We start from the raw sequence: 13,011 nt of genomic DNA, 5'->3' as shown, positions 1-13,011 counted from the left end.
CTACCACTGCACTACATATCCAGTTCATTTTAAAATTTTATTTCAAGAGTCTTGCTAAGTTACTCAGGGCCTCACTAAGTTACTGAAGCTGGCCTCAAACTTGTGATTCTCCTGCCTCAGTCCTCCGAGTCACTAAGATTACAGGCATGTGCCACCATAAGCCAGGCCTGTATGGTGCCTTAGAGTTTGCATGACAACTTCACACTACTGGTTTCTATGAGCCCTACAAACAAGCAGGACTCTCACAGATGAGCCTCAGGGATGGGCTCCTCCAGAGTTCCTTCTAGAAGCCACCTACCGCTGAGTCTTCTGCTTCTCCTCTGTCTGTCTTCATACTCTTCACACTGAAGTCTTTCCCAGTTTAGAATCTCTCCCTGGATCCTATAGTTCTGCCTCCCTCTCTTTCCTCCTCTTTTTTCTCCTGCTCTTCTGATCACTCTCTGACTTTTTCATGTTTTTGTCCTTAGGAACACATTTGTGGCTTACAAACCTTTTCACTCTTTATGAATTCAGCAACTTTCTATATTTCAGTTCTCCATCTCCAAGCCAAAACCCCTCTCCCAAGATTCAAACCCCCAAATCCAACTGGGTCCTGGTGACATAAAGTGACTCCATCTACAGGCTCCTAGTGACACACAGTGCAAGTAAGATTTATTGTGAGATGTGTATAAGCAAAGAAGCCACCCAGGCTTATAGAAAGGCACATTTGGACCTGGCACAGCTGAACCCACAGAGGAAAGGAGGAAGCTGGGAGCAGAGCAGGGATACCTGGTTCAGCATTCGAAAAGACTCCTGACCAGGGAAGAACCTGGTTGGAAGAGAGGTGGTTTTGAACTCAGAGAGTCAATGGGTCCAACACCACTGGTATCAGCCAGAGAACTTGCTGTGTGTGTCTGCTGGGCCACCAAAGAGGGAGAAAAAGGAACACCCCCAGGTCATCCAGGGGAGGACATGGGTTTTTGTTCCTCCTCACTGAACTTCTTCACCTGGAAGTTCTACAGACTCTTCAAGCTCAGCATCATATTCATGTCTCTCTCTCTCTCTCTCTCTCTCTCTCTATATATATATATATATATATATATACATACATCACACACACGTTCTCTTCCTTTCTCTCTCTCTGCCCATCTCTCACCAGCATGAAAACCTGATCCTGTTCTGTGTCTTTTATCCCCGAGAAGGAATAAGACCCAATTGATCATCCAAGGCAGGAACCCATGGGGCCGTGGTAGCCTCTCCTCTGTCCCTCATCTGATTCCTTCAACAGGTCACTCTGTCCTGAAGACTTTACCTCCCTAACATCCCTTCAGACTGCTCCCTCCTATCTGATACCGCAGGAAGTCAAGGTTTCTTGTTTCACTTTTGCAACAGCTTCCAGGTTGGGTCCCTTCAATTTACCTCAAGAGATCTTTAAAAATCTCAGAACATACTTTCCTGTCCCTTTGTCTAAAATCTGTGGTGATTCTCCATGGCCTACAAGGAGTTTTGGTGGTTGTTTTAAAGTATCAACTCCTCAGTCTGATCCTTGAATCCTTTTGTGATTAGGCTCCTGCCTCCCTGTCCAGCCTGGTTTCTCTCCATCTGTAAGTTCTCTGGGGTCAGGTTCATGTCTGATTCTGGTCTGTATATCTGCACCCAGCACAGGCCTACTGGAGAGCCTGTGCTCAGATTTGAAGGGGCAGTCAGGGCTGAGATCCAGACTCCTGACCCTTAGTCCTGGCCTTGTTCCTCATGTTCCTTGCTGTTGCTCTGAGGACCTCCCATGAATGGGGCCACTCTTGCTACAGGTGGACTTTCCTTCAAAGGCACTGACTCCAGATTGCATATCCTTTCCCTCCAGCTTGTTCGTCTGACCTGGTGGACAAGGAACTGCACCCCCTCTGAGCTGGATAAGGAGGCCTATGAGAATGAGAAGGAAGGCTCACCAGGGCTGGCAGAGAGGCGAGCTGGGGAGTGCCCTGCAGGAAGTGGAGCAGCAGAGAACCCGATGGAAGGCTTGGAGCAGGTTGGAGGTAGGCTGAGGGCATGCCAGGGATGAACGTCACAGAGAAACAATAGGGACGGATGCCATATCTGGGGCCTCCCAGACATCATTTGGGGGTCATTGAGGATGGGGTCTCTGAGGGAGCCCAATAAATATTGTCTTCTTCCCTTCCTTTGTGACCATCAAACTATTTGAGAAATAAGTCAGATTAGTAAGACAGATGAGACCAAAATATTGCCCTCATTACTGACATAATGTATGTGGCAAGATTTGGTTTATATCCATGGGGAGGTGTGCTCCCTAATATTGAACTCCAGCATTAGACTGAGGTGCTCTCTGGTCACCAAGCAGACATAATCAAATAGCCCAGCCCACCCTCTGAAGGAGAGTGGCTGAGCCAAGTGTGCCCACTTATCTTTCCCAAATCTGCCAACAGGAAGGTCCTTTCACCTCCCTGGGTTGAAGGACTATACAGCAGAAAATCACAAAGAGTACTACACCTACAGAGTTCTCTCCACATGGAAGGGACTATCAGGCACAGCAAAAAAATACCTGCCCAGTTCCCACCAACACTTACCCATTTCCCACTGGGTTTGGCACTTCTGCCTATAGTCACATAGAGGCATGACTGTCCCTGGTGGGAAGAGAGCAGCCATGTGTCCATAGAGTTGTTACTTTCTGCATGAGTTGCCCCAGAACAATCCTCACTCCTGGGGGTTCCCCTTGAAATGCTGATGGGCTTATAAACTGGGCCTCCCAGAGGTCCTGAATTGTGCTAGAATAGTACATTAATTTCAATTATTACAAGAGAAAACACACCTGTTTTAGACATAATGGAGCTCTCTCTTTCCTGTAGTGAGATTAGATAATATTAAGACATTCTCATGACAGAATGACATTATTGAGATTTCTCAATTATAATATTCCCAAGGAAAATTTTAAAATCCAAAAAGTTGTATCAGTTTGCAAGTTAAAATACAAAATCAATCTGTCTTGTTCTTATGAATTAAAAATTCAATGAAATTTAAGTCCCACTCAGAAGGTGTCCCAGTGCCTGGATGGAGTTGGGGTTCCTTCAATAGATGCTTTCCATTGGAATTTCAGAGCTCTGTCCGGCCTCAGAAAAAGTCTTAGTCCTATACCAGACTCCGGGATGCCCAACTTTCCATGATTCTGGCAAGTTTGACATAGACAAGAGCACCAAAGCATAATTTGGTTGGCAATGCTCTGCCACTGGTTCTTGGGCCTTTGCCAGGTTCAGGGGGCCTTATGCTGTCCCTGAAGATCAACCATCAATGTAAGAAGTAGACACTTGCCCAGAATTAATCAAAAGTTCTAGAACCCCACCCAAGGCTAAGGTTCAAAGCTTCTTGCCCAAGCCACAGCAGTTAAATGTCAATGACCCACTATAAAAAACTGTCAATAAAGCCGGATAATCCTTTACAAACCTCCACAAGTCAAAACACACATGGACTCACTTCAGAAAGCACCATCAAAGATCAAAGTCGTACTTCCTGGTCTTAGTGGTTGACCCAAATACTTCAGTTGTATTTTTCTTGGCAAAATGCAACTCCTTGTCTCTTTTTTAAGTTTGTGGCCAAAGCACTAGATGTTGGGGTCTCAAAATCACCTGCCCTCATCACTCACAGGACCAGGTCCTCACTCCTATAAAGCTTCTGACATGGGAAGAACATCGGACAAGGAGGAGCTGTGCATAGGTGAGGCAGCTCCCAGGAGAAGGAGGAAAGGGGAAGGGGATGGAGACACAAAACATCTCCCAGAGGGAGCGAGGAGGAGGCAGCCCACAGCGGAACCCACACCAGGCAGACGGAAGCAGTTAGGCAGACTCATGTGCTCCCTGGATGGCCTCCTGGCCCAGGGTAGAGCCATCCCTGGAAAGCTGTGTGGATGAATGCTCACTCCCAGAGGAGGAAGAGAGGGCTCTGAACAGACACAATACCCAAGGAGAGAAACTGATGCCCTTCCACACAGGCCACTGGGAAGAGGGAAAGGGTAGGGAAGGCCCTGCTGTGTGTGCCGTGTGCAGTCTCCTTCCTGGGAAAGAAAGGAACATCAGGAATCAGGAAGGCCCTTGGAGAGGCCCCCTAGCAGATGTAGGCCACAAAGTATAATTTTGAGTCAAAAATTGAAATTTAAAGAACAATGAATAGATCGGAAAGACATATAGACAACCCAGGTTTTAGCTAGATTTAGGTTTGTTTTTGCACACAGTGTAGTAACTACTTAGGTGAAGTGGACTCTTTGGGACTGTGAATTCACACATGAAACCTTGTGTGTCATCCACCTCAGGGACCACTGAAAAAATCTAAAGAGCGAGTGTAGGGGTCAGCTGGCAGAACGATAAAGCCCAGCACCAATGAAATGTTGAGTTCATCTTGTTCTTAGTGCAGTTCTGCGACTGTGACCTTCAACAGGTCTCTTCCCTTTCCTGAGCACTTTTTCACCTTTATATAATGAAGGAGACAGGCCAGATGACACCCAGGCTCTCAGTGTCTCTGACCCTCTGTGGTTATGCTGAACTCACTGAGGGCTCCATCCCAAAGCCATTTGGATAATAATGTGCTCATTCCTGGTATGTTCTTTGCCACCTCCATGAAAGCCTTTTTATATTATTTTTATATGGTATGCTTTCAAAAGATTTACTTCCTTTATTATTTCTTTTAAACTCGGGCTTTTTAATGAACCATGCTAGCTTTGGCCTCCGAGTGGGCCCTGTACTGGGGAGCGTGTGCCTTGGCCCTGTGCCCTGTGCACTTCGAACATTATAATTCCCCAGAGCCATTTCTCCTTGTTCCAGCGCCAGCACTTTCTAAAGTGCTGCCGAATCTCCATTCTCCTTCCATGCCCAAAACATGGGCATATGTCACTGAGGTATTCCAGGGAGAAAGCACCTGCAGTTCAGAGGAGTGCATCGGCCTCACAATCTGCTAAGGCTGAGCTGACCCTGAGCCAAGAGTTCCTGACCTCTCTGCAGTGCCTGTCTGTCCCCATAGCAGGGGCCACAGTTTGTCTGGCTCAAATGCTTCCTCCTTCCTTGTAAGATAATATTCTTCCTCTGTCCTCATTCCGGACTTAGACTCTGAATTGGGGTGAATTGTGCTGTCCTCCCACCTAACACACCACCCCGCTGTAAGAAGATGGCACATGCAAAGGAGGAAGGCAGACGCCAAGGCAGCAGAGAGGTTGTGGAAAATGAGGATTTAGTTTCAGGAACATTTACTGGGGTCAAAATGTAAGATATAAATTGTAATAAAAAGATGCTTCAGCATCGTGAATGAATGCTGTGGTCAAGGCCAGAGCTCAGCCTGAGATCCCAGCTCAGTACAGCCTGTGGTTTGCACAAAGGGCCCCTCCCCCACTGTCAGGGCACCCACCCACTCCAACTTCTCACCATCTCCCACCCCGACTCTCATAGCTTCCTTTTCTCCAACCTTTCTTTGCCTCCCTCCACCTTGCTCCCCTCCCCCTTCTGGCCTTCTCCTCCCAGCCCCACGCAGGTCCTGGGGAAAGCTGCTCTGGGACTGGTTCTGTGGGCTCTCCAGGGTCCCTGAGCCAGCTTTGAGCCCAGCAGAGAAGGCTGCACTAGAGAAGAAGCTGACCAGCATCGAGGAGGAGCCATTCTGGAGAAGCGTCTGCAATATCAATGCCATCCTCTTGCTGTCCGTCAACATCTTCCTTTGGGGTTATTTTGCATAACTTCACAGATGTCATTTGGCCAAGACAGAGTCAACACAAAAACAGGCTCTCCTTCCACCTGCTATCCAAAATGGAGGCGATAGAGGCTGGGGGCACAGGAACACCTGAAGAGCATCTAATCCAACACACCTGGCAAGTGGAGAAATGGAGGCCCAGAGAGGGCATTGGGTTTGCTCAGGCTGCACAGCAGGACTCACAGTGCCTTTCCAGACTCCAGCTCTTTCCCTTACACTGCCTTACATTCCTACCTCAAAAACACTGGTTCAACCCTCTTGTTGAGTCTATTCGGGAAGGTTTACTGTATGTGAGTCTTGAGGTTAGAAAAGTGCAAAATACAAGAGGAGTAGCAGCGAAAAATTTGCAAAGTCAAGTGTACCTTCCCCAAGTCCCTTTTCTTCTTTCCCCTTCCAGTGCCCCCATGTCTTGGTCTATTCTCAATACCTGGTGATCCATTTGTAGCATGAGTCTACAGAGAAGGGCTTTATATGTCCATCGATAACTCCACAGTTGCAGCTATCAAACCCAAAGGAGTGAGGGGCCGAGGGTGGAATTTAGATATGATGGCAGATGGCACTGGGGGCCATCTTGGAGAAGGCACTCTGCTTGGCATTACCCCAATTCTTTTTTTTTTTTTTTTTTCTACTCTTAAACCTAAACCTGCACACAGTCTCCATGGCTTCAAGGAATTTGAAGTCCAGTTGGAGAGAGGTGACCTGTTGAAAGCAAGAAGAATCAAGACATGTTGCTGTGCGCCTCGGGGTAAGCCCTCAGGGGCAGCACACAGCCCAGGAGCCACTGCCTGTGTGCCTCTGACCCCTCCCTTTGCCTGGCACCCGTGTGCCTACCCTGGAAACACTGTGACTGGTTTAAGTGCCCCTTCTCCAGGAAGCTGCCCTAACACCCAGCACAGTCAAGGCCACCCTCCTATGCTCACAACCCCTGGATCTGCTTCTGTCAGGACACTGATCACAGTTGTTGGTGATATCTCGTCCTAGACGGTGCACTCCAAGGGCAGGGGTCAATGACCATGCCCAAAGTGACTTTGTACTCAGAATAACAGGTGCCAATAAATGCTTGTTGACCTAATAAATCCTCCAAGGTCTGGTGGGCTTTGTGCTGTGACTGGTCAGGCAGAGACTTGGGGAGTCAGCAGGTAGGGAGGTGTCTCCTTAAAGTGGAGCCCACATGACTGGGTGTCAGATGGCAAGAATGAGCTTGCAGCTCCTGCCATTAACAGGAACCAGGTGAGAAGGACCCACCTTCCCCACCTGCAGGGGCTTCCCCACTCTCCTCTAATCTCCTCAGTGCTGCCTTTGGTCATCACTGCATGCCAGTCTCTGATCACAACAGACACAAATACAATCGAGTCTCCAAGGTATAGATACAGCCGAGTCTGTGACTACCTCCTGTTCCTACTGCTTCCACATTTTGACTTCCAACCTTTTGACCTCCCTGGTGAGACGTAAGGGCACTGATTAGCTGTCTGATCGCTGTTTCTCACTGGCCCTGAGAACTCAGCTTTCCCCCCGATTTCCCCCCAAAACATTCACACAAGTCATTTGTGGGCAACAGCTTATAATGAAGGATTGGGCGGGGAAGGACTGTAAATTGCAGAAGCACAATCTAAAATGGAATATTGCTCATCCTATTTTTAAACATTCCTCAGCAGAATTTCTCACAGGTCTCCTCCACCTCTTCTCCAACATGCTACTGCAGGAGGGTTCTCAGTCCTCCCTCCCTGCAATTCTCCCATGTCTCCCCCTTCCTCCATTTCTGGCTCTCCTTCTCAGAACTCTCCTCCTTTATTATGTGGAGCCTCTGCTGGACTCCAGACCCACATCACCTGACCCACGTATCCATGGGCTCACTGTTGAATGCAGTGGGACTGAAGGAAGGACAGCCATCCCTGTGCCTGCTTAAATCCTACTTGTGCCTCACATTTCTGCTCAAGTTACAACCTAAGAGAAGCCATATGTTATGGTTTGGATATGAAGCATCCCCCAAAGATGCATGTGTTGAAGACTTGCTCCCCAGTGCAGCAATATTCAGAGTTTTGGGAATTGAATGATTGGATCATGAGGGCTCTGACCTCATCAATGGATTAATCCATCGAGGGAGTCACAGCTGATGGCATTATTGGTTGGTGATAGAAGCTTCAGGAGGAGGGGCCTAGTTGGAGGAAAGGTCACTGGGGGCATGCTATGGAAGGGTATTGCTTATCCCAGGTTCCTTCCTGTCCCTCTCTGTCTCTGTCTCTATCTGCTTCTGAGTGGTTGTAAGGTGAACAGCTTGCTCTGCCATGTCCTTTTGCCAAGATGTTCTGTCTCATCTCAGGCCCAGAGGAAGGAAGCCAGCCAACCTTGTACTGAGACTGTGAGCCAAAGTAAATCTTTCCTCCCTTAAGATGTTTTTCTCAGGTATTTGTGACAATGAAAAAAATTAACTATCACACCTCACTGTCCCAGTCACAATCCACCAATGCCACCTATATTGCAGAATAGATAAGTCCCCAACACCCAACATATAGTCTTATGGTCCAAGGACATATTTGTGTATGTGTGTGTGTGTGTGTATGTGTGTGTGTGTGTGTGTGTAACAGGATATATAATGAATATATAATATATATAGATATAGATATAGATATTGTGAAAAGAAAAGTAGGAAGGAAGGAAGGAAGGAAGGTAGGTTAATCCTTAGCAGAGAAAACTAAATGATATAAAAATTCTGGAAGGTAGGGTGCACGTAGGAAGGTCCCTGTTAGTCCTTATGGCTTCTTTGTTCAAATGAGCAAAAGGTATCCTTCCTTCTTGGCAGGTATAGCTCCTCTCTGTAGGGCTAGAGGTGGCAGCCAGAGCTCAGGCTCACTGCAGCCCCCACATTGTCCCTAGTCAGGTGTGTGAGTGGCAGAGGTGGGCAGTGGCTGGTGCCGTGACTGGAAGTTAAGTAGGTGCCAGCTAAACTTGGGGCTTCACCCTCTTACCTACTCATCTCAGCAGCCCCGTCTCTTATATTTGTTCCCAGTTTTTCTTTTCCAATTCATCCTACCCAGCTCATAAAATCCCCGTTTTTCATGGAAAGGGAAAACTGGAGACTTCTGGAAGGAATGGGACTTCTCAAGGTCATACAGAGAGTTAGCAACAATTTCCCAGGCCTTTCAAGATGAAAGGTGTTTCACAGGTGGTGTGCAAGCCAGATGTGCGAGAGAAGGGGCTGGAGGAAAGCAGACATTTGAAGCATCTATTCACCACCAGGCCTGGGTTTGGCCTACCATGGCACACAACTCTCACAGCCATTTATATCTTCATAGACGTGTCTGTCGCATTCTCACCAGTTAGAAGGGCCTCCAAGTTCTTGTCCAGTCTTCCTTCACCTATCCAACACCATTGTGCACATGGCTCCTTTTTCCGAGAGCATTCAGCCCTGACTTCCTACATACTGCCCATCTCCTACTCATCTCAGGAGTCATCTCTTCCAAGATACTTCCTGAGGCCTCCCCAGCCACCCAGTTTGCTTTGTCCTTCCTCTGAGTCTCCACAGCTCCCCTCTATCTTTCTGCCATAGCAAGTCTCATGTTAGTGCTCTATTTTTCTCCCAGCCACCAACTGGTGCTCTTTGTAGAGAGTCACTGTGTTCACCCAGGGACTGCACATGATGCCAGGGAATTCAAGAAGTTTTCAGGAAACATCCAATGAATGAGTTTATTAAAAAATGTTAACTTCACTCCATAATATTTTGATTCTGTTAATTCACAACCATAACCGAGAAAAAATAACGAACAGTATCTCTACAGACTTTCAAGTCACAAGGCCCTCCCAGGTATGAAGTCTCATTAAATTCCTATCACTCCCAGAGGCAGGTTGCAAGTATCTCACCTTTTTCAGAGAGGCCACATCTGAGCTGCAGGACAGCACAAGGTCAAGGAAAAGCAAGCCGGCATCTTCTGTCTTTGAGTTCCAACCCCTCCCTCTTCGCATTAGAATGACCAGGGATTTGAGAGGTATCTGAAGGCAATGTCCACCATTTGAGCCTCCGTTGCCCCAGTGTCCAATGCAGCTCATCAGCCTCAGTGCTCCTGTGGCCCTTTTCTGACACTGTCACCTTTATCACACTCTCTCTCCTTCCACCAGGGTGCTGTTTTCAGGCTAATGTCTCAATATCTACCTGCTAAGGGGTAAGAGGTCACCTGGCCTGTTCAATGTATACTTCAGCAGAGTCTTTGGCCCTCTGTGGTGGTGAGGGGGGATGACTTAATTGCAGGATGATGCCAGATACCCAACCAAGCCACTTGAATGGAAACTGCCTTTCCATTGGTCCAGCTGGCAGGTACCGAGTTACACCAACTCTTTATAATTTTTCAGGGTTATGAACCCAATTCACATCTCTGCATGAGGCTGGGATCAAAGCCTTGTATTCTAATTTGAATTCCTAATTTTGCTACTACATGCTTTGTGACCCCTTCCCATACCTCATTTTCTTCAACCTTAATAAAGGGGTGGGATGCAAAGTTTTGACCTTTCTAATGTTGACATCGTGCACTTCGAATTCAACTCCACATTTGTCTTCTTGGGGCAGCGAGTGGTGGGTGGGTTGACGTGCCAGCTTGAGTGGCAACAGCACAAATAGAAAACACTGAAAAGTCGTTTTCAGAGAATTGAAATGGGTTTGCCATGAGCAATAACAACATTAAGAAGTGGCTTTGGACTATGAAAAGACAGTGTTTAAAAACAAATAGTGTTTTTTAAAATACCATGAAGAAATGTATTTTAAAGTGATCCGCAATTGAGTTTGGATCACAAAAGTACTCAATTTAACACATGAGACTTACAACTATGTCCCTGGGTGTGAGAGTTCACATCAGTCAGAGGCGGGTGGAAACTGCTGGAAGCCCAGGCGAAAGTAATGTCAGTTTTCCATTAACCTAAAACGAGTGTCTCTCTAGAATTCTAGCTGTAAGTAAGATGACTATAATTTCTCTTTTTTTCCCTCCAGGGTGAAAAGTTGGAAGAATTTTAAAGGTTATATATAAATATAAATCCTAGAGACTTAAATTGAGGCAGTTACAGTTTACTTTCATATTTCAAAATCAAATCTCAGCTTTAGCACTGATTCACAAAGTAGAAATGTCAGACTTTTACTGTGATATTATATTGCATCTACAGCTCTCACTTCAAGAAGTTTAAGAAGAAACAAACCTTTATACCTTATCTCTTGAGTAGAATTAAAAAAGCTTTGGTCCATCTCTCAGTATGGTTTGTATGTAAATTTTAGAATTACCTATGTTCGGTATGAGAGGAACCCCAGAAGCAGACTCCTGCAGCCTTCCTTTCCTCCTGGGTCCGGGTCAATACTTTCTCATCAGCCTCAGGCAGGTGGGTTAGTCAGCCCTGTCCTTGTACCCCTCCTATGATAGGGAACTGACATCCTCCCAAGACAAGAGTGTCCAACATTAAACCACACTCACAACTGGAAAGTTCTTCATCAGCTAGACTCTGCATCCCTGCAATTTTCAACCACTTATACAAACTGAACAATATGAAAATAACTCAAATGAATCATTTGCTCCAAAATTACACTCTATTTGTGATTTCTTCTTAAAGGAATAATTCACAAAAGTGAAAACTCCCTATAGAAGCACAGGTTCATCTGTGATGACAAGTATAAGAAGACTAATCAAACTGGTATTTTAAAACAGCCTTACTGTTATTGTATAAAGACGTTTCCACATCAACCATTTCATTTAGTCCTCAACACCACTCTAGGATGGCAAGTCGTTTACAAATGAAGAAACAAACTCAGAGAGGTGAAGGACTGTGCCCTAGTCCTGCCACTTAATGGCCAAAGTGGTCCTTGAACTTGGACTTCCGATTCCATATTCAGCTTTACCCCCATTTATGCAGAGTTCTTTTGGAATACTACTCTTGACTAGGCTTATTGAATAAATATGAAAAAGAAATCTACAGTTCAAAAATAGGTCATATAAAAAAGGCCGGCAAGTAAGCAAAATTATTGCAGAGAATTACAATAAAGACTGAAACTAAAGGAAGGAACAAAAATACTTTGGGAAAACAGAGAAAGGAGCAAAGAATTAACTGGTGGGATTGGGGAAGTCTTCTTGGGGAAAAGACATTTATCATGAATTTTAAAATTTAACTCTACTTTGTGAGTAGAAAAAAAATGAATTATTCCAGACCCCCCCCCAAAAAAAAATAGTGCCTCAGAACAAAAAAAGTACAAAGCAAAACAAGTAGGCAAAAGGGCATGGCATTGGGAGGTCAGTGAGGTAGATGGTGAGGCAGATGCATAGGGCATACAGGAGTGTAAAGGAGACAAGCCTGGGGAAGAGAACAAATATTGCAAGATTCCAATTACATGAAGTACGTAAACTAGGTAGATTCAGAGAGACAGAAAGGAGAGTAGGAGTTACCAGAGGGGGAGGGAAGGCTGGGATGGGCACAGAGTTACATTCAGGATGATGAACAGGTTTGGGTGTGAACAGTAGTGATGGTTATGCCTACAGCCAGGGGCAAGGAGGGACCAACTCTCCCACATTATATGTCAGCAAGAGAACATATTATTTTGATTTTTTAAAATTAGTATAATTATAAAATATTATATGTTAACCCATTAACATGTACACCTTTTATTTTATTTTATTTTTTTTGGTACTGAAGATTAAACCCAGGGGCACTTAACCAATGGGCCATTCCCAGCCCCACTTTTTAAAGCATTTTATTTAGAGACAGGGTCTTGCTGTGTTTAGAAGTTTTATGCTTCTATGTACCATTAAAAATAAACTAAAAATAAAAATTAGTACTATTACAAAAACATAAATGTCCTTTGAACTAGGGTCTATAATTAGGACAGACTAATGGTGAAGGTGGGGAAGGATGGGGGAGAACTGAATTTAAAAGGCACTTCTGAAGTAAAATCTACAGACTTTGTGTCTCCAGGGGAAATGAGAGAATCAAGAACAATTCCCTGGCTTCAGACCTGGAGTGTGGATTCCTTAATGCATTCAGAAGCAGAAAATAGATTTGGTCTTGAGAGGGAAGAAAAAATGATGAGTTCATATTTGAGCACATTGATTTTGAGGTACCTTTGGGATATCCCACTGGCATTGCCAAATAGTTATTAGTACATCTATAGCCTGGTGAAGGAATCAGGGCTATATGCCTTCCTTATAATTCCTGCTTGGGAGAAACACTACCTACCCTTGTAGACAGTATTAGAACTATGGTTTTGTGTCGGGTTGGTGATGGTGTCCATGATGTATACAATTTGGGGACTAGTGAGTTACTCAAGACTTTATT

The 13,011-nt window shown here is 45.5% G+C and overlaps 1 protein-coding gene across 7 annotated transcripts in view; it reads left to right on the top strand.

Moving 5' to 3' along the window:
* Positions 1-6,809, top strand: part of Slc5a9 (solute carrier family 5 member 9) — a 28,357-nt gene extending 21,548 nt beyond the window's left edge. For 5 of the 7 annotated variants that reach the window (XM_047561878.1, XM_047561884.1, XM_047561894.1 and 2 more), the window contains 3 exons: positions 1,841-2,012; positions 3,634-3,702; positions 5,493-6,809. In XM_047561878.1, the coding sequence (XP_047417834.1) occupies positions 1,841-2,012; positions 3,634-3,702; positions 5,493-5,701 (450 nt within the window). In that variant the 3' untranslated portion in view covers positions 5,702-6,809. The remainder of the gene's footprint in view (positions 1-1,840; positions 2,013-3,633; positions 3,703-5,492) is intronic. The other 2 variants (XR_007109882.1, XM_047561902.1) reach the window with 2 other exon arrangements.
* Positions 6,810-13,011: the final 6,202 nt, after the last annotated feature.

The sequence above is a fragment of the Sciurus carolinensis genome, chromosome 1, assembly GCF_902686445.1.
Source record: "Sciurus carolinensis chromosome 1, mSciCar1.2, whole genome shotgun sequence".
NCBI lineage: Eukaryota > Metazoa > Chordata > Mammalia > Rodentia > Sciuridae > Sciurus > Sciurus carolinensis.
The sequence above is the reverse complement of the archived record's forward strand: the minus strand, read 5'-3'. Positions and strand labels throughout refer to the sequence as shown.